At 41.1% G+C, this 22,761-nt stretch overlaps 1 protein-coding gene across 1 annotated transcript in view; it reads right to left on the bottom strand.

The window, feature by feature from the left end:
• Positions 1-22,761, bottom strand: part of PPM1H (protein phosphatase, Mg2+/Mn2+ dependent 1H) — a 128,614-nt gene that overhangs the window by 35,886 nt on the left and 69,967 nt on the right. The window contains exons 4-5 of the mRNA XM_063155150.1: positions 19,472-19,584; positions 4,048-4,132 (exon numbers count right to left, since the gene is read on the bottom strand). Coding sequence (XP_063011220.1) covers positions 4,048-4,132; positions 19,472-19,584 — 198 coding nt within the window. The remainder of the gene's footprint in view (positions 1-4,047; positions 4,133-19,471; positions 19,585-22,761) is intronic.

Here is a 22,761-nt window from a genome sequence, read left to right as displayed (position 1 = left end):
CAGAAGCTGTTGGAGCTTTTCAGCATAAATCTGGCATAGTCCACATTGTGTGTTTTTGGTACTCTGCCATTTTATGGTGTGTTTTGTGGATGGATGCATTGCATTCAAAATTAGTTGTTTAAAATGAAGTTCAGTCAAAGAAATATTAGTCATGGTTGCATTTACTTCCTGCTGTGTTTCCTGGTGATTAGAAAAGCAAACATGAAATTAAGATAAACCTAGACTTACACACTAGTATGCCAGTTAATTAGGTGGCAGGAAACACTGCATGTATCTTATCTGCAACTCAGTAAGCCCTGCCACTGCCTTTTCCACTCCTTCAGTAGGCACTGCCCTGGAAATTTGCTAGCACTAGTGATTTCACAGCATTCTATGCTATTTTCAGATTTGCTGCTTTCCCCTACTTCAGCTATTATCTTATAACTTTTATTATATTATGCCCTTTTCTCCAAACCAATATTCCACTACATGGGACTACTGCTCACAGCAGCATGCACAGCCCAGCGCACCCAGAAGTTTTACAAATAACTCAGCCATTATCATAGGGACACATTTAAAACAAAGAGAGATTAAAATTAAAGGATGTGGTGGCAAAAGGAAGGAGAAGACTAGAAGCCAAATCCATCTCTTGATTGGTCTCTCATCTTGTGAAAGGCCAGGACCCCTTCCATGGAACCACACATCTCCTTTACCACAGCATCATCCGCTGTGTCAAACGGCTGAAGTAATTCAGGGAGCCAAAACTGTAAGGGAATTACATCTTGACTGACTTGCAATTGAAGTGCTGACTATATATTTAGCAGATCTAGGTTCATTTTCTTCAGGCTCAGGTTCTGCAAGCGTTCTGCAGCAGGTGAATACTAGTGTCACTATTATCCTCACCTGAGCAACAAATAAGAATAGATCCCCTTTGAGCCCAGGACTATCTGGGCTCATGAACCTTTGCTTGAATGGTGGCAAACACAAAGAGTACCCATAGTCACTGTCACTGGTGGCCACCCAGTCTCTACTAGCAGTGACACTTGCACTGGTAGAAGTGGTCTACCATTTCTGGTGAACTTTAGAAGAGCTGTTTGGCTGCACACATGAAGATGCTACAAACACCACATTGACTTCACATGACATCTTGAAAGTGTACATTTCAGCAACTAAAAGAAATACACCCATCTGCAGTACACTCAATTCACCATTCATTTTAAACACATTTTCCAAGGGAATAAGTAACAAAATCTATCCTATTTACTGTTGCAATTTAGACTATCATGACTGAAATTAATAGTCTCCTCAGAAGATGAAAGAAAAATTGCATCTGGCTGTCACTGCCCACACAACTGCTGAATCTACCAGAGCAGTTCCCAGTAAATACTGGATTTTTTTTTTCCTTCAAGATACACTGATACAGGAAGTCAGGACTTTTCCCAAGAGATGTGTGGAAGTCTTCTGCTACAGAATTTGCTACACAAATTCAGAAGGAGGTGTTGGAATGCCCACCAGTGGAAGGGAAGCAACATGGTGCACTGAACCTCTACAGAAACTGAAGGATCAAGGGAATACTGGTGCAAAGCTTTCAAATTTTACAACTTAAGAAGTGCTCTCTGACTGAATGATTGATTGCCTTCTGCAATACTCTCACAAGCTGCCTGACACAGAAGTCTGTCTCTATCATATAGCCAGCCTGAAGTCTGCAGCTGGGTGCTGCCCCATCACTGCCCTCATATGGAGTGATGACCAGACTCAGAGCTGCTTCAAAGTCAGAATGAATGGATAGACAACTTGTTCTTTTCAGATGTCCATGCCAGAGGCCTACTGCCAAGGTAATTCTTGGATGCATGGAAATAAACTTGCCAGGACAGGCAAGTCCTTTTGCTTCCATTTGCTTCCCTCCCCTCTCAGTTACTCAATCAGTATTAGCTGAAGCACAGTTTTGTCTAAGACTAGATTGGAGGACTTCATATAAGATACTCACATGACCTGAACAACTCATTATCCCATGGACTTCTTTCCACACAGAAATTAGGGCTCAGAAAACAGGGCCTAAAAGAACATCTCATGTGACTGAAGGAATCAACAGGCACTAAATTAAGGCAGATGGAAGCTCCTTCATTCTGACAGCACCAAAAGTGTCTGCTGCACAGGAAACAGCCTGCAGGCTGTAAATCCATACCCTCCCTTTGCTTGTACAGTAATTTCTTCATAGTGAACAGGATCTCTGCATTTACCAAGTAAAATATTAATGCTAAAGTGATTATGGATTTTCTTCCTATTGTGCAGGAAGAACACATTTGAAGCACAACATATTTGAAACAAAGAAACTCAGTTTTAACTGCAAATAAGAAAATATACTCCAAGTAAATAACTTTCAGACAGAACCAGAGACAAGAGATGTTGATGGTAGAAACACAGACTAATAGAACCTGGGGACAGACAAGTGGTAAGAGGATTAATTGGGATCTAATCAGCAAGATAGATGCAAACTTTGGAGTGTAATGCTTATGCCAACTTTGCAAGAAGTTTGAAGTCATCTTTTTATTTTTCTTTTTTTAAACACAAGAGTAAAAATCTTACTTAGGGAATGTTGTGTTTGAAATTATCTGTAATTTTGTTTCACGCTCTTGCTGTCTTGCATGTATTCTCTTTGAACATGATACCCATAGACCTGGCATATTTGTTACATACAGAATTAAAATAGACAAACAAAGGTAAAGGAATTTTCCACAGGAAACAGCAGAAATGCTTTTCAGATCAGCAACTGGTTTCAAATTTAAGCCAGAAAGGACATCAAAAGAGAAAACAAAAACCCTTGTAGGCAATGTTTTATCTCATATTTCCTACAGAAGTAGCAGACTCCCTAGATGCTAAAGATACCTTTTATTTTAGAGGCAAACAAATTATTTTAAATGTAACTGAATTGTAAATATTTATTAGGCCTCTTTTCCATTTGGTTCTCTGAATATGAATAGTCCCAAAGCAGTATTTCCTCTGAAATTTTCAGCTTCAAGCCAATGAATCTGACTGGAAAAAAATTAAATGTGACAATTGAGGAAACACAATTTTTTCTTTAAAACCTTCCACCTCCACCTTTCAAACACTGGGATTTTGTCTAGTTTCAAGCCACAGTGGAAACTAGGCTGAAAATAAAAAACACCTTAAGACCTGGGAACATCACTAACCTTGGCCTGTCCACCTTAACTCAAGCAAGGCTGAGAGTGACCCCACCTTGGCTGAAGCTTAAATTTCTAAAAGAAACAGAGGAAGCACAAAGGAAATCTCTCAGCCATGTTAGAAATTACATTCTGACAAACAACTAATCGACTTCAACCAACTGATCTGTTCATCGAAGAAAACCTTAAAAAGTAACAGGATGGTTTGTATGAAAAATAACACTATACATTTTAACTTCTATCCCTCAGGCAGCTGATCAGCTAACACAGCTTGGTCTATAAAGCATCCCATGTGTCCCCAGCTAGTCACCCTGTCCCAGCTTTATGGGTGCTGCTACGGTAAATAAAACTAATGTTTGATCAGCCATCCTATGCTGCAGCCACTAATGTTCACTGAGATCACCTCTAAGTTGGATATCTTTCTCCTGATGGAGATACTACTGGCATACTGTTTGAGTAAATTAATTGAACTCTGCAATATCACTCACATACAACGAGCGGTCTGTGGTATTTCATACTGTCACACTGCAAGCACTGGGATGGATTGAAATACATGTGTGGCTCATAAACTCTGTGTCTGAGTTCTCAAAATCCAACACCAGTGTGTTGCTGAAGGCTCTGCAGCTGAACAATGTACACAAGCATAGTCATGCTAATTGATGGCCTTTGCTGAAGAGGTAATACTCCTTTCATTGAGATTTGCACCACCAGGATTTTTTCCATATCGGCTGATGGCTTAAAGACACACATGATCAGTCACTGGTGTTCAGTGGACACATCATCCTTCACTGAGCCACAGCAACTCAGCAGCATTTCTCTAAGCCTTTGACATTACTGGGCAATGCTTGTCATCAGCAGCACCTGATTTGGTCCCCAGGTCTCTTACCAGATACTGAAGTCGCTGGCGTTCAGTCTCTGGAGTGAATTCTGAAGACATTGGAATGACTTCACCATTTCGGATTATTATAGCTCTGTAAAAGTAATAAAACATCATCAGCACAGAAAAAAAAAAAAAAAAAGGTAAAAAAACCCCAGAAAACCACAGGGTACAGTCACACTCTTATTCTCTTCCGAATTACAGTCAAATAAAGCCATTTCTTTTCTACTGAGGTTGTCAGCAGACCAGGATAATTCCTGCCCTGCATCCTTTAGGCTGGGTAACAAAGTATACTTCTATAAGCCGAGTTCATTTTAGAGCCCACAAAAACATCCAAGCAACAAAGGCAAGAGTTATTTCAATTGATGTCTACAGGGTATCTTTATTAAGTGAAATGCAGACACCCAGAGGAGATGCTGCAGAATCACTGATTGTAGAACAACTCTTTGCAGGTTTTTAATAACAGTTGTGGCTGACACTGTCTAAACTACTGGCTTCAAATGACTCATCCAAGCGCTTTCCAATCATTAATTGGTCATATGTCATGTCAGAACATTTCTTCCAAAATTAAATGGAAATAGTAAAGCAAATCCTGTTTAGCACAAATTTAACTAGTTACCTGCTGAAAGATGGCAGGTAATGGTATGACTGTAGATTAGACAGGAGATTTCATCCACATTGCAGAGTTCTGCAAATCGCAGAGAGAGAAAATTTTCTCAAACACTTGCCTGTTGCCTCTTAAGAATCTGATATGTTGCACACAAAATGGTACAATCTTTCCTTGGTGTAATGCCACTGGCTGGAAGGAGGGAAGAATTCACCTAATATTTCGACTACATTCTGCATTCATGTATTCACTCACAGAACTATGATCCTTTATCTTTCCATTATTTAGGCAGCTCTGTAAGTAGAGCAATGCCTGGCACTTTTGATAAACTATCTATCATCCCAAAGACTTTAATGCCTGCTGTGGAACTGTTTCTCAGCCATCAGTAGATTAATTCAGTGTTTAGATAACAGCTCTCCTCTTGAACATAGACAGAATTTGGCGTAGCTAAAAGAAGTATTTGCCACTTGGATTCCAGTTTCTCTATGTTTTAAATGTTCCCATTTCTGTGATATTTTCACCCTACTGATGTCCTATGCATGAGCTAGCTTACTTCCCTTGATCATTTGCTCGATTTGCTGTCATTGCCTCTGTGCCAGCTGTTCTGATGCCACTGGAATGCAACCAACAAATATGGTAGGCACACAAAGACTGAGAACTTAAACTTCTAAATTCAAAACACAGGCATCTTGAGAAAACCAACTCAGGTACAAACCTGAATTCTAAAACTAGTGGCATTGGACAGATTTCCAAGTCTTGTGGATTGGTCGCTGGACTAAAATTGCCTCCAAATTGTCATCTACTACTGCTAGTATGCAAAAGGCAGCAGCATTATCTATGATTAAATGAACTATTCACATTCCTGAGATTCATGTGGTAAAGAGCAGACAGGTTCAGGATGGTACAATGGCAGATGTGGGAAGAAGCTCTGGCAATGACGGGAAAACAAACAGCTTTGCTTTGAAAGGTAACAAATTTACTGCTCTTGGACTTCATTTCTTACTGCTCTTCACTTCCTTGCAAATAATCCTGTGTAGAAATTAGAGGCAGCAAGAGTGCATCCTACATACTGAAGGTTCCCCCTGGCCCTTAATTAAAACCAATATTGTGTATTTGGGATAGACATGGTAGTTGCATGTGCTTAATTTCCTAAAAAAAAATTGTGCATAATTTTTGACAGATTTTTTTCCTCCTTTAGGGAATCTGAGTACGGACTTACAAAAATGCCTAGCCAATCAAAAATAATAAAAGTTTGCTGAAAATTTTTCTTTTGCATTTCTGAGACAGTAATTTAAATATGAATTAAGAAATCTAACATCTCTCTTCTGCAACAACACTTTTGCTTTTATTTTTGCAGTTCTTAAGGTATTCATCTTTGAATGAGATTCATTTACTCAGACAGGGAACATTTTATACAACTTATTAAAAAGTTATTTGATTCAGGTGGAGTAGGCCTCCACCTAAGGGGTCTGTAGGTTTAGTACAGAGAATGTACTCTGGCAATAGTCTAGACCAGACTGATGAAAGAAGCTGATCAGACTCTAAACCAAATTTTATACATTAGTTTAAGCAAGTCATAAGGGATTTTCTGATCTTTTGCTTGTCTGAAAGAGTTAATATAAAACCACACATTGATATAACTGCTAGTATATCAGGCTAATTTTCTAATTATTCTTTAGTCACCATTTCACAGGAAATCCATATTTTAAAGGCCACTCAGACCAGTCTGGGGTTCACCTTTTTCTTTGTGCACACTGACATGCCTCGTATATATTTTGATAGCTGTCATTCTCACTTCTGTGGGTAGAATTGGGCCCTGAGGGACTCACATCATATAAAAAGCAATTCAGAGGCGAGTGGGTCAACCTTTCACAGCTCAACTTATTTTCACCAGAATTGGCAGCCACCTGGGATGAAAAGCACAACCTAGCACATACACAAAAAAATCTTCAGAGTGGGTGGAATTAAAGCAGTACTGTTGATACGCGGTAAAAGAGAGTTTTATGTTTTTCATTAATGTTTTCAGCAGTTGGACTTTATTCAACTTGCAAGTTACAGCTGTTCATAAGAGTCAAATGATTTGATCTGAGGAATGAGACAGCTCTAGATATGAGTAAAGGGAGGGACACAGACATATACGTACAAGGCACTGGTCCAAATTCAATTGTGGTGAGCTTATAAACTGGTACTGGGCTCTTTACCTTTCTGCCCTAACTGCTTAGCTCTTTCATGACAGCAAAGTGCATTTCTGATGGCTCAAGTGACAAAAAGGGACACATTTGTTGGTAGCCTCACTGAGGAGACTGGGTGCAAAAGCCTGGCCTGGGAGCCACCCTGCCCAGTGGGGTTTTCCCCTGTGATTGAAAAGGTGCCGAATAAGGCCCTAATTGGCTTTGGAGAGTGACGTGCCCTTTCCATGACCTTGCAGTGACAGAGCTGCCAAGCAGCAACTGAAGGCTTTTTCCACCGAGCAACCTCCAGAGCCCTGAATTCAATAGCCCAGAGTCAATAACTGCTCACGAGGAAGGAGCCTGGCTGATGCAGCAGCTGCAAACAGCTCCAGCAACTGCTTTTAGAGACCCACTCTATATGGTCCTGCAGGACAATTAATTTTGATTTTACACTTCCTAATGGCCTAAGCAGCAACATGGTGTTACATGAGCATTACTGCTTCTGCCATGCATGAAACACTCATGTATGCAAGGAAATAGTATTCTGAAAGCATTTAACTCCCCATGTATTGAGGATATATGAACGTATTGTTTTATGCCAGAATACAGCTGTCCCATTAAACTGTCAGAAATAACTACATAGGGAGCAAGAACTCCTTGAATAGACGCGGTTCCCAGACAGCATCTGATTTTGCCATGTTTAATAGTGACATTTTAATTTCCACCACACTGGTGAAGCACATTATAGCAGAGCCACAGGGCGAGCCTGCCAAAGGCAGATGGATGATTCATGTTTGCAGAGAAACAAGTATGTCAACACTAACCAAATATTCTCTGATGACAAGGTTGCTTCAGACCCATACCAATCATTAATTTATATCACCAATGAAAGAGTAATTAAAAAAACAAAAGCTTTTTTTGGCAGGATTGGAAATCAGGAGTCACAGATCTGCGGCCTCCTCAGTGCATTGCCCTTCATGCTCTGATACCCTCTCCACACAGCATTGTCTACAGTAAGAAACTGCTCTGAAGTCTTGAGGCCACAGAGGCCAGTAAGTCACTTATTCTGATCTCTTCTAAAAACAAACTAGACTTTCCTGAGTCCTTTCCTCTCTTTCGAACCCTAACTCCTCACCCACAGGAACTACAGGATTGTACCTGCCATTGCATTTCACGGGCTCTGCATGACAATGAAAGTATGTTCACTATCCCAGAGCTGGGATATTCACAGTAAACAGGAATATTTTGGAGAAAAATCTCCCCACAACACAGCTGAAGTGGCCTAAAATGGAAGAAACAAAAACCTGATTTTGTATCTTTTCTGGCCTCTTGAGTTCCTCTGCTCCAGAGAGAAGCCAGACCATGAATAAGTAAATGGAGAGCAAGAGATGTGCCAGTGGCTCAATGCACAAGGCAGGACTGGCAGTCATGGCAAATCCTACAGCTGTCTATGTCTGCTCAGTCACAGGCAAATGAAAAGAAACACCAGGAGCTTAAAAGGCTGCATGTGCATCTGCAGAATACAGTGTACTGATCTTTTGGACTGACACACTGTGTAGTCCATAACGATCACCTAAATTCACATCGAACATTAGGTATATGGGTTTTTTCTATATTCAGATTCAATACTTAGAAATTGTATTTGGTGCCTTAGTATACATTTGATTTAAAATCCATGGAGAATGAAGCAACAACAGGATAAAAATCTGCCACTGCACTGTCCTGCTGCTGTAATGCTCAGGGTGTAGCAACAACACCGGCCTAAGGAAAATATTGATATATCAACTGCTTTTGCATTTTTAATATGGCTAACAACTACCAGCTCTCCTTGAATCAAGCAGGATTTTGGGTTTATTTGTTTGTTTGTTTTTTCTTTCGTGAAAAACACAACCAGCTGAAAATTGCACAGTGTCGTTTCTGTTTCTTATGAGAAATCTACAGAGGAAACTCACACATTTCAGAGGAAGCTCTTGTTGGTTACTCTCATTTCATCATACAGACAAAGCAACACTTTAGTGAACAAGGTCAAGAGTGTAATTCCACTGCTGTCACAGGTCTATTGGGATTCTGCTGTTCAAAACAAAGAGACATCTCCAACTGTTAGGAGTATTCAGGGGACACCCTGATTCCATTACACACTTTTTCAGGCAAAAATGATTTGAAACGCAACATTAAACTGCACATTTCTACAACACAGGATAAAAATCTGGTAAAGGTGACAGAGAAAGACCATTCAGAAAACCCTTTTTGATAGTGTATATCAATTCCAAGCCACAGGGAGGCCATATCCATTTTGTCAAAAGGTGTTAAGCATGTGAATTCAGTACAGATGAAGCAGAAGTGTCTGGCCTGTCTGCAAAGGTATTAGAAATGTGTCAATGAAAAAGAAAGAGGGATTAAACTGACAGAAAGAATAAGGCAGGGTTTTATTATATTCAAAGGGGAACTAAGCAGTAGATTTTAATTAGGTGTGTCACAAGATAGCTGTGGAAAAAAGAAAGTAAATCCTAGAACTATGAAATCAGTCTATATGGGTACTTGTTTATTTTGGTAGCTAAATGCATATATTTAAACAAACCAGGGAAGATCAATGCTAATGGTTGCTAAGCTTCAAACCAGTTGTGCTTTTTTTATTTCTTTGCGTTTTCCTAATTGCTAAGAAGTGAAAGACAATGACTATAACACAATTAAAATGAGAAATGTTTTTCTCTTCTGTAAATGACATATTGGAACTTACAGCCATTATGATTACTGATGACTTTTAATACATTCAGCATTGGCACCTTGATTTTACTTCTTCAAACTGAATTACTCTCACTTAGTCCCACCCAATCCCATTTCTCAGTTTCTTTAGAAACCAGGTGTACAAACACCTCACTGCACTGGCAATAAGTATGGAACTGATCTCATATTCCATCCCATGTATTTACTAACAACGTGGGGGATACTAGAACAAACTATTATATAACATTTAGCTGGCAATAAAACAGGTTCCAGTGATGACATATCCATCACCATAAACCTCAGGTGGAAGCAGCAACCCTCAGCAATACCAGTGGAAAAAATTCACTATTTTATTACACTGGGAGAAGACTCTGTGCCTCCCACATGTCATACTTAAGATAATGCCTCAACTCTTACTTGGCATCACTATCAAGAAGAAAACAATCAACAAACCAGGGAAGGAGGAGAGCCACTGAAAATGGTCTCTTATCCTCATTTTCCATTTACTGCCACTCAACAGTTGTGCCACCCTGATTTCTTTGTATTTTTCAGCACAAACATGAGCCTGTTCACAGAAATGTTGTCACAGGATAGAAACACTGGATCATTTTTCTTTCAGCCAAACAAAGTCAACGTTAAGCAGGAGTACACTCAGTCTGCTTGTGGCTCTTCCTGCGACAATGTAGTTTCATGTTACATTGCGGGTTATAGCAGGCTGCTCAGACACTTTCATTCATCACTTGGGGGAACTTCAGCTCCCTCACGCCAAAAAAAGGTGTGAGAACTTGCCTTGGTGAAGTATTGCAAAAGTAATTTCCTACAGGAGCGTGCTCTGGCATTTCCTGCCAGAACAATGAAGATCACTCCCAAACTTCTGCTAAGGCTTTTTGCAGACTGCCAGCCACCCTAGCTGCTCCAAGGGTTAGTATCTCAGCAGCACAACTGCCAAGCACAGCCCTTTCTCCACCAGGACTCTGACTGGCATTCCCAAGAATTTCCTTCAAGGTCCTTTCTTCACGTCTTTGCCACAGCATGGAGCCAAGCATGCCATACCTCTCCTGTGGCAAGATGAGAACCTCCTCCTGCCTTTGCAAAGAAGCAGAGAAAGAAATTATGTAATCCAGACCCTGAAAACCCTCCTGAAAGTTGTCTTTCAGAGGCACTTGCAAGCACATGAGCTGTTCCTGTACACACACACGCAGAGCTTTATGCTGTTTCCAATTACCTGACTCATTCATATTTATGTTTCTAGTGCTTACTTAGTGATTCCTTTGGAGAAGGCCTCTAGACACAACGAGGCTGCTGAAACACTCTAAAGCCACTATGCTGGTGGTCTGGTTTTACTGAATTAATTGTATTATTTTTAATACAGCACCACAAATAGGCATAGTTTCTGTAAGCAGAATAACACAGATTTCCATGGAAGGGCTTACTTCTCATGTTCAATAGCACCTGAGTCAGTCAGGATTTTTCTTACTGCCACCAAGAATAAGAGAAATCAGAATTTTTAGAACTGATCTGGTATTCCATCTCATGTATTCACAACAACTTAGTAAGCGGCAGTTAAAAGGATTTTCTATTGTTGGCAGTCTGCCCTATATTGCATCTAACAATGAGAAGCACCTGGCTGTCACAGACAATGGAACTAAATTACCTCTGTTGTTTCTGCATCACTACTCTACAGTTTAAAATTAAATGGAATGCTGAGCTTGCAAGCTGTCCACAGAGGAGATAGCTTGGAGAAGACACGCTGCTCCATCATTTTTGACCCCTGGAGCAGTATACTTCTAGCTGTCAGTGCCTCTTCAGTGGGTTGCAGCTCCACTCCCATGAGACTCTACCATGAGTGAATTCCCTGCTCTCCTTTAGGTCCTAAAGTGTATTGCTTGGCTAATGAAACCAAAGCATGGAGCAATTATTAGCAGTTCACTTTATTAACTGTGTTTTATTTTAGGGCTAATTCTACATTTTTTGTTACGCCCACCCTCCCACTAATGTGATGGCACTGGCTGTCTGTAAGCAATGTTCTTGTTTAATTAACCAGGAAAGAAAATTTTGCTATTGAACAAGTAGTGACTTTGTAAATTTACCTATACACTTCTAGTAATGTCTACTCCAGCTCCAGTGGTACTAACCCAAATGTGAATGAACTAAACAAACGCCGTGTAATTAATTACTTTCCTGATGGTTTAAATCTCAACACATCAATCTTTCAGAAAGGGCTTCAGCTGGCAGCTAGAAAGCTATTACAAACCAGTTTATATGACACTGCTAGCACACAAAATCTGCCCACCACTGGCTCCGATACCCTTAGGCTGGGGGTTTACTGCTCTCTTAGGATTCATTTTGCCCCGATGATTTCAGTGTATTCTTCATCTGAACACAGCTAAGTACAAAGTTGCACTGATGACAGACCACCACGTTTCTGTAACATGGCTGAACAACACGTCACCAATTACTCAGGCCATGCCAGGGAAATGAACACAGAAATGCAATCACATCTCTATGACCAGCTCTGAGCCTCAGGACCAGTATCTGTGGAATCAAAGTCTTTTTCCCTGCTGTCCAGGATATCACATTCATCTCCAAGACAAGTTACTATGGCAACTAAACCTGGGCTTAGTGGATGAAGGCATTGCTGTGCAAGTCAGTGTTTATTTTGCCAGTAATATGGCTGGGGTCTGGCTGTCCGTGTAAGATGGAAGTAACAAGGATTTTTTCTCTCTCTGCTCTTCACTGTCTTTCCATTGACAAAAAGAATGGCTTTAGCACCTAAAGGCATGTCTACTTTGATCTCGGCTTTTCTGCTTAACTCGATACCAGTTTCAGGATGATACTGGAAAAAGCTGGACTGAGATGTAAAAGCAAAGATTGCAACTCATGCTCTCTGCTCATTCCTCGTGGGTGAATTTTTACCAAAGCCCAGCTTCATTCACCCACACAGAAGTGACCAGAGCCACCACCAAAAGTCCCAGGAGCAGGGCTCAAGCAGCACTGCATAGCTGCTGCTGAGACCGAACAGCCTGGGCTGCCTGCAGTTTGTTGAATTCAGGTCACTTGAAAAGCTTTTCAACATAGTAAGGACCACAGCAGACACTGAAACATACACCAAGCAAGCCTTGGGTGCTCCCTCTGCTCCTCCTCCCTCAGTACAGATGGGAGCTAGAGAACCAAGGTACTCAGTCTGATTTTCACGCCTTGTTCCTGACCCTGCAACACTGCAGTGAAGAACTTGCATGTCTCTATGGTCAGCTACAAAGGCACAGATTTAAAAAACAGTTTGTTTGGAGTTTGTTGGAGATTTTTTCTTTCTTTTTATTTTTAAAGCTGAAAACCCATGAGAATTAAAGTTAATAAAATTCTTTATTTCTGGTAACCAATACCAATGAACTGTGGCTTTACAGTTTACTGGTATTACTCGAATAGCCAAAAATCTTCTCCTTCCTCATTATCTGGAGCATAAGATAATGCCTGTGTGATAAGGACCAAAGATTTAACTGAATGTACCCCTCTCTGAAAATGTTTACAACGGCTTCAATAACTTGCTAATTGCCATAGGCACTGCTAAGGCTCTCCCAGGAAAAACAAGAGCTTGCAAAAGAAGTTGGACATTTGTTTTGTCTTCAAAGCCTGCAAACATTTACCACCAAATTAATAATTTCTGCCAAGTCAGTGCTGGATATGACATGTCAGTAACCTGGAACTTGTCATTCACTGGATAACTAGAAAATGCTCTTCCATAGCACTGTCCTTTGAGTGAAAGGACTTCTTTCTGATCCAACACCTTCTCTTCACACCTCACCTTAAGTGTTTCTTGAAGTGCCTTCAAAAGCTTTACCCAGCACAAAATCCTGCAGTATCTGATGTTGCTGTTATTCCAATGAATCTTGTGCTCTTGTTTCTCCCTGGAAGGAGACCAGGCAGGAAAAGGGGAGAAGGGCTCCCTGCAGGCCTGCAGATCACGCTTCTAATGAAAAGAGAGAGGAGGAACAGAGAGAGAGGACATGGCCATGTCTCCTGAACATGGCTAATCCTTTCCAACATATTGGGCTAGTCAGGATCTGACCTCTCCACCTATCAAGCTGCAGGGACAGAGAATGTACACGGCAGAGACTTGCCTTGCTTTGAATTCAGTCTCTCCTCACTACACAGACCTGTGAGCAAACCAGACTTAGATCATCTGTTGCCCTGAAATGATCAAACATTTTTTATTTTCAACTGACTCTGTCAGAGAACTAATAATAACCTATAGGGGGATGTACCATAGATTGGACAAACTTCAATCTATAAGTGTTGCTCTTGCCTCTGGGAGGGCATCTTCTGAGAATCTGGAGGAATGAGAACTTCAGAGAATGAAAAGAAAGCCCTACCCGTGCTTGGCCCCAGTGTGTTGCTCAGCCTTGCAACTTTCTCTGCCTCTTTTTTAGGAGAAGTCAGGAAAAAGAATGCTTTTCAAAATACTGCAGATTGGAGAAGCTTAGTAACTAAGTTATTCTTTCCTCTGGAGACCTCTAAGTCTCTAGTACGAAGCACAGTTATTGTTTATGCAGACACAGATATAAGGAGACAAAGAAGGCTTAGGCCTGAGACTACTCACAGAAAACAGGGAAAAATACACACCATTTAGATTAGAAGATGAGTAGTTACAAAAACCAGAAAATTAAAGCTAATTTTATAACAGCAATATATTAGAACACTTTTTAGTTTCCATCCTTACAGTGTTAGCACTTCTGGCAAAAACGACCCTGCTGGACTGCCTTGAGGAAGAGGTCAGATACTATGAACCACAAAAATGGCTCAGAATCATCAATGCTGACTTCTCAGAAATTCTATTTAAGCTACACTGCCAGTCAGCAGATACGTGGCTGTTTCCATGCCACGCTCATTTACTTCATAAAAGCAAATTAAACCCCAAATCTGACTTCCTATAATGAGAACTAACCATGAGGGAAGCAGCGAACAAGCACCATGACAAAGAAGAGGAACTATAAATGCAGTAAGCAACACAAGCAGCAAATTCAAAAATAATTGAAATGGTAAACAAATTCAATTTTCAATTCACTATTTTATTACACTGGGAGAAGACTCTTATGAACACACTCTCCCACACCTGGTCTCTTGAAGTACCAATGAAGTTACTTTACCTCCACCCACACAAAACCATCACAAAATATTCACTCAATGAGCTCCTACCATTTAATAAGCCAAAATGCCTTAGCAGTAATTTTACACTTGGAAAAAGGAGGAGAAAATCTATTCTGGACATGAGGAGGTATGTTCAAGTAGAGTGTGAATATGCCTTGAAAACATAAATCCTGGGGAGCAAAAGCAAGGAGGCAAAAAGATGATAAAAAAGAGCTGATGAAGCAAAGCAAAAAATTCAGTGACCCTGCAAGTCTCTGAAGCCTTTGAAACATCAGGCTCTTTGCTTTCATGCCATGTTCTGTCAATAAATCAGGAAAAGCCCAAGAACCCATTTGCAGATTTAGTGAGGGTTTCAGGCTGTATGGAAAAGTCAAATCAACTTGAGATGTTCTGCTTCTTGTATAATGATGAAGGCACAGCTTCCCTACGTGGCTCCAAGCGCAGCACAAAATGGAAGTGCCTGCAGTCTCCTAGCAGCTCCAGACAACACAAAAGCCAGAACAATGCCTGTGCCAAACATGGTTAATATGATCATATTGCATTACAGTCATTGCAGTGATATTGGACAAATGTTATGTTGCATGAGGCTATACAATAATTGGGCAGTAATCAGTAAAAACATTAAGTCCCTGTTTTACAACTGCTTCATCAGTAGCTATAAAACAACAACCTAATAAAGAGCATAAAACTAAAAAGAACTGAGATTAACAAGGCGTGTCATGGCAGTTTAGATGTAAAAGTCACTTTAGCAATATAGAATTGAACAACACTGTTTAAAACCATGACCAGAGAAGATTTACTATTCCATATTTTAAAAAGAAAATAAATAAAAAGAAGCTATTCCAATGGCCTAGTTTTCATAGCAAATATGTCATGCTGGTAAGCAAAACACAGCACCTCAATGCTCACCAAAAAAAGCACTGTATATTGGAGAGCTGACTATAGCACTATCAGTCCCTAATCAGATAACCCTGCATGGACAATGCTAATCACTGAAAAGATGAAAGAGAGAGAAAGAAACATTAGAAAAAGCTTTGGCCGATATTCAGATATGAATTTTGACTGTACAAGTAGGTATATTTATGGCAGAGTCCAAGAATGATCAGACAAGCCATTAGAGAATGAAAGCAGTTCCTTCCAAGTTGTTTTTATCAGGCTCTGAATACATCACCTCATTTTTAGTAGGGTTCTGGTATCATGTGCAGTTAACATGTAATTATTACAGAACTGTGATTGCATCGTTAGCAGAAGTTTAATTATATCATTGACATTAGTGATGCCATAACATCAAGCTCAATAATAGTTCATAACAAAACCTACAATTAGCACAATTTTTCCTCCCTTTTACACCAACCAAAAGTGTTCAGCTTGGAGAAGCCTAATAGTCCATACAGAAGTGAGCTAGGGCTGAACCTGAAAGGATTCCTGGCTGGTAATTTAGTAATATGGTAATTAAAGTCTTTTCATGATGTAATTACACATCAACTACAAAAGGACAGCTGCTATACAACACTGCCAGGGTACGTGGCATGAAATGATTAGATTTGAGAAGCTTTGGTGGATAAACTGAATACCACAGACATAAGTCTGAGGTATAGCTGGCACCACACAGTACATTATTATTCAAGTCTCACACTTAACGTTTCCTTAGTCTCATTGTGATAGTAACAGTTTGTTGCACATACCTTGGTCCTCTGACAGCAGAAGCTGATCAAAACCCCACTTTAAAAGCTTCTGCTGTTTTGAAGTTCCCTGAAATTATAAAGCCTAACCTTTGGTTAGGTTTGCATGAACCCAAAATGTTTATTTCCAACACAAAACCTTCTGTCACGGATTCCTATCTGTGGGAAACTTGATTTATTTGCAGGCTTTTTCCAGGGGGGTAGCAGAGAGGGAAGAATGACAATGAGAGGGGAAAGGCACAAATGAGTAGGTGAACTCAGAGAAACTAAAAACTAAGGATTTCGTCATCTAGTTCCAACAGCAACAAGACAAAGTCCCCTGTTTGAGAGAAAAAGCAAACCCACCCTTCTTCTCGAGAGCAGATAACCATTTCTTGAAGTAGTTTCCTTACTGTACTTCTCACTGCCCTCCCTTTTATCTGTAGAAACAACTAAGTTGACTATACAAGGCATGAGACAGCAAAAAGAAACTTATTTTTCTCAACTAACACAAGTAAAATTTCTTGATTACAAAACTGGGCTCTTCAAAATACAAGAATGCACTGTGCACTGTGGCAGGGGGCAGATGACCTCAGAGTGGCTTGTCTAGCCCTAAAATGTCATTTGTGTCATGACAACAACCCAGATGTTTGGCAACAGCTGGTTGTTTTTCCCTGTAAGTGGGAAAGAGGGGATTTGGTGGGAGAGACCCAAACCAACTGATCTACAATTAAAACTTTTAAAATTTCTTTTGAGCAAGGAAAGTTTAGGAATGGACGTGTCTGAAAATGAAACATTTTGAAACAATTCTCCTCAGCACAAGAGAGACTTTCTGTGAGATCCGTTTCGGAAGTGCAAAACCAAACTATTTTGAATCTGGAGGGACTTTATTACCAACAAGATGTTAGGAATGAGAATTTGAATCCTGGTTAAAAAAACACCCAATCTTCCTGATGGTTTCCTTTTTGTTTCCTGCCCTCCTTCTTTTTCTGAACAGATGTTCTGGGTAGACTTAGTGAACATGCAAAATTTCTTGAAGACTTATTATGTTTAACTACAGTGACACCAATACTCTGGCACCAACTCCAGATCACCACCAACAGCAGGGTCTTGCACTTGGGTATCAGAGGCTGCAGTGGAGCTGAGGCTGTTCTCAGGGAGCACAGAAGGAATCCTGAGGGAACTGGAAACAGCCAATTCCAGTAATTTAAGAACAAAGATCTTGGCTACTCAGACGTAAGTCCTGCACACCCAGTTTTACACAGAACACTTTTAAGAGACAATAAAGCAAATTAGTCAACTCAGAGAAAGAGGCTCAACTGTACTTCAAGAGCAATAGCACAGGAAAACATGATTATTTCTCATTTAATGGCAGAAGAAATATAATGTATTTCAGCTAGTAGCTCTGCTGACCAGGTAGGTGATCACCTCAAACATGTTTGCAGCTACGCTGTGAGGACTCACTTGACACTTGATACAAAAAGGAGATTCAAATATGACACTTGTCAATAGAAACTGAGTGTACAACTTGCAACACATACAACAAATTTAGCATCTTAAAAACAATCAGCAACATGAAAAGAACAGGAATTTTATGCACAAAGGATTTATCTGCCTTCCTACACAGTGTAAAGCAGCAAGAGACAATAAAATTCTTAGGTTTAAACTACAAAACCCTTGAGTGTTGTCTCTGTAAGTAAGTGGGTGTACACACTACAAACATGAACTGTGTAAGCACAAACCTTAAACACAAACATAGCAGTCTTCACCTAAAGACTGATGCTTTAAGTCTTAGCTTTCATATTTTTCAGATTCTGAACTGCATTAGTATGTAACTCTGAATTTCATATAAAGTGTTAGTAAGTTCTCTTCACAGTTTAGTTAGACAAAACAAACCTTTTCCAGCCTGAGAACCAAGGATACCATTAAAGTTTCAGCCCCAAAAAGTGTAAACAATGGTGAATTGAGAAGAGCAAACTGGGAGGATGGGATTTCCTAACCTGAAGCTGCAATTGGACAATCAACCCCAATTTGTAAATGGACCAAAACTTAAAGTGTGAAAAATCATGACCAGTCATCCGTCTTGGGTGGAGCCACGGCCAGGCTCTTGTACTGCCCAAGGTGTATCTTTTAAAGGCCTTTTAATAAATACCTACTTTACTCCTTTAACATTGTCTACCCTCTGTTCCAGGTAGCCTCTTTAGGCATCAAGACAACATGGTTCAATACCCTTGCAGATGTTAATTACTCAGCTATTAATCAATAGAATATATGAGAGTTAGTATTGCATGTGAACTCTTCTCCCTGCCCTGTTTATGCAGTGCACTGCCAAAGAAACATGTGAAGACTGAAGTCTTGCAAGAAGAGCCTCATTATCTCTCTCCAATGGTGGTAAGGGCAGGGTTAGAGAGGGGAAAAGAATGCAAGTGAGAGACTTCCAGTATGCTCCTATCCTTAGCAACATCAGAAGACAAAAAAAATGCTCCTAATCATGATTCTTCGAGAACCTAACTTCAAAATAAAGTAAAGCAACAGATCCTGAGCAGCAGCATTCAGTTCTGAGAATTGGACAAGTACTTGAGCTAGAACAGGAACAGGGAAAAACCTATACTGTGATTAGCCTGTTTCCCTCTCCTCCTCCCCTAGGGCAAGAGTAGCAGCTATTTGCATACTGATCACTACCTTCAATTACACGAAAATTTGGAAGCCAAATGGCCTATCAAGACTAAGCCTGGCAACAGGAGCCAAAGGACTTTCCATGGAACAAATGTAGCCCTACCAGTTGTTCCAGATACAGTCACCTTGTCAGTGTTCAACACACAATTCTACTACACACCCAACACCTCTTCTGTTTCAATGGCCTTTTAGCACCTTTCCACTTCTCTGCAAACATCAAGTCATTCAGAAACTTCTACAGGACCAGAAGTGCTATCAGTTTCCCTGACTGCAACCACTGCTCAAGATACTGGAACTCTATCTCTGGCACTTGCATTCACTTCTGTGAGAAGTGCTAAGTGTCCAGCCAAGAAACAGAATCTTGTGATGCTGCCTGCTTTAAGGGACTCAGTAACATCAGGGCTGGGCAGTTAGGGGTGAAAGATTAGATGGGGAGACAACACACTTACCTGCTATCCCCAGCGTTTGCCACATAAAGCTTCCCCAATAAATACACCACCACCAGGGCTGTGCAGCCACCAGAAATGTTATACACGGTCCTCTCTCGCTCTATCTGCAAATCCTGGGGGAGAAGAGAACAAGGTTTATAAAGACAGCATTGCAATTAGTGCTTGAGAAAATGAAGTCTCTTGGAGAAACCAAAAATACAATAGAGTCTTTATTAAACTGTATGTCGCACTGTCTGCCTTTTGTTGCAGCTATGAGCTAGGACAAGAACAGAAAGTTGAGGAGTTCCTATTACTTATACAAAGATGTTTGGGAAAAATAAGGCCAGGAGAATGTAAAACATCAGGTATTAAGGAATAAACAGCAACTCTCACAGATGCAAGAGAATTTGCTACAGCAAAATCACAATGAAGGCAAAGATAAATGAAGCTTAGCAACAGGTACCTGATGGTATAATTGGAGAGTGCTTTACATAGACAGCAGATAACTAATGAGACCCAGCTACAACATCAATAACTACCTACTTCCCAAGAGGAATGCTAGGATTGTGGGGTATACACCTTAAAAACAACAGCAAGATGCAGTTGTGCCACAAGGCTACCTTTCAGAAACACAGGGAACGAGAGGACACTAAACTGATTCTGAGTGCAAGAAACTTATATATTACAAGAGTCCTTCTGCTTAACAGAAGTGGAGAATGCAAATTATACTTTGCAACAACAGTCCTGGACAGAAAAAACCAAACACATAAACACACACATGTATATATATAAATACACGCACAATGCCCCAAGAAAGCTTGCAGAACACAGAGTAAGTAAATGAGCTACTTTCATTCATACATTTCAAACAAACACTGAAGTGTATGTAAATGAATTAACTCTGCTGTCTGTAGTTTAGCTTCAGGTAGTAACACACTACAAATCACCCTTCTCTCCTGTGTCCATTTCAAACAGGTCTGTTCTTATAATATTGGATTCAAATAGGGAGCATCATTTAACATCACTATTGCAAGTACTGGCAGATCTTTTCCAGCTAAACCCTGCCTACTTTTATGTGCTTTTTAAAATAAATATATGTTGGCCTGATCTATACTTCAGCCATTCTCATATCTGCACCAAGGAACAACAGCTCAAATTGTTCATGCCTTGGGGTATGAAATTTGGAGCTTTATTTTAGAGCTAAATTTATCTGAAGAAAAACACTACCATAAATAAGAACTGTGACAGGTACAATTTGATTGAAAATCTGCAGAGGTGGGAGGAGGCCCCTGTCCCATGCCTTATCTCCTACAAATTTGAGGGGAGGGAGCTGACCTGGTGCAGCAGCAGGGATTCTCAGCAGCACTTGGGCACTGCCCTGAGCCAATGGGCAGAGGTGTCTGTCACAAATAACTTGCTGACTCCTCACTGGCCAGTGCACACACATCCCATTTGTGCCATGAACACAGTGCTGAGGTGCTGTCCCAGCCGGCCATCCTCAGCTGTGCGTGCAAACTGCACGTGGCTGCCACAGGGACATGGGATCTACTGCATTCACCAACTTTTTGCGGGGGATGGGTGGTAAGGACCAGGAGGAAAACACCTCCAAGCTATAAATCATATCTTGCAGAACCTTTGGTCACAGACATGGACCTGTTATAAATGCCTCTTTATCTAATCTTGCCATAGAAAAGCTGATTCTCCTCCCCATGGCTTCTGTATTTCTTAAAATTAAGCTGAAAAGAAAGTTCAAAGGAATCTGACATTTCTAACCATCAAAATAATTTAAACTTACAAATATTACAGATTTTCCAAGCACTGCCAGGAATTTTAAGAAATCTTCATTTCCACAGTTCAGAATATCCTCCAAGACCTTCAAACAATGTGCATTCCTCACCTGCTTTCAGCTCTGTCATACATATACTTTGCAAGTGCTGAAATTAAAATGTATTTCTTCCAATAAGGAGATTTCAGAAGCATCTATTATAGGAGAGAACATGGATAATCCTTAGGGCCTCTTTTTCAGAACATTCTTGACTTAAACTACATCTGTGTACTGAGTTTTCTCAAATCATTGCTGTTGTTGGGTTCTCCCATCTAGAACTGCAATTTAGTACCATGACTTGTCAGAGTACATTAAGTAGTATGCATGTTTCAATATTACATACTTTGCTTGACATTTTCTTTTTCAACAGCAAGGAAAGAAGGCAAGGCTTCCTAACAGCTCAACAAGATTTGGGGGAGAAAAATAAAGCAAAATAAAACTAAGCTCATCAATGCCACCAATTCGTTCTGATGTAGAGACATTGGCTTTTAATGAAATACATTGTAACAGTGGAGCTGGGAAAGTAGTACAAACATGGGCAGAAGCCCCAAAACGCCTCTAAATCCTTTATGAGTGTAAAGGGGCTCATTCTAGACAGAGTGTATACAAAGCTTTCCTCATTTTCCAGCAGGAGAGAGATTTCTGAGGTAGCGTATCTTTTGTTGTTGTTGGTTTTGGTTTGGGTGGGGTTTGGTTGTTGGTTTTGTTTGTTATTTTTCCCCGCAGGAGCAGTTAATTTAGCCGGAGCCGTGCCGTCCGTGCCGGGACACGAGCTGCAGCGGGTGGCAGCTGCTCCCAAAGGCTGCCCCAGGCCTGCTCCCCTTCCCTGGTGCGGGATGCGGGAGGGCGAACCGCAGCCTGCAGAGGGCACCGCGACGAACCGAGCAGGTGAGGGCGAGCACGGCGGCGACGAGGAGGCGGGGGCGCCGCGGGCCAGGGCGAGGGCGAGGCCGGGGCCGCGCTCCCCACAGGCCGGGGCCGCCTCCTCGGGGCCGCGGCGCGCCCGGCGCGGGCCGCTGCTGCCACCTGGCGGAGGCTGCGCGCAGCGACACCTCCATGAGCATCCGCTCGAGCCGCAGGCCAAGGCAGGGCCGGCTACGGGAACCGGGAGGGTCTGGAAGGGCTGCAGAGACGGAGACCCCATGGCCTCCCTGGGCAGCCTGTTCCAGTGCCCTGGCACCCTCAGCGTGAAGAAGTGCTTCCTCCAGTGCAGGTGAAACTGTGGTTTAGTTTATGGCCATTTATCCTTATCCTGCAGCTGGGCAGCACTGAAAAGAGTCTGGCACCATTCTCTTGACACCTGCCTTTCAGATATTTATGCACATTAATGCCATCCCCTCTCAGTCTTCTCCAGACTAAACAGCACAGCTACCTCAACCTCTCCTCACAGAGAGATGTCCCAGTCCCTCAATCGTCTTTGCTGCTGTGAGAAACAGCTACTCATTTTTCATAGTTTCGCATTACTTATCTATCACACTGCCCTGTG

The sequence above is a fragment of the Melospiza melodia genome, chromosome 4 (assembly GCF_035770615.1).
Source record: "Melospiza melodia melodia isolate bMelMel2 chromosome 4, bMelMel2.pri, whole genome shotgun sequence".
Taxonomy (NCBI): domain Eukaryota; kingdom Metazoa; phylum Chordata; class Aves; order Passeriformes; family Passerellidae; genus Melospiza; species Melospiza melodia.
Note: the sequence above shows the minus strand (reverse complement) of the source record. Positions and strands in the feature narration are given on the sequence as shown.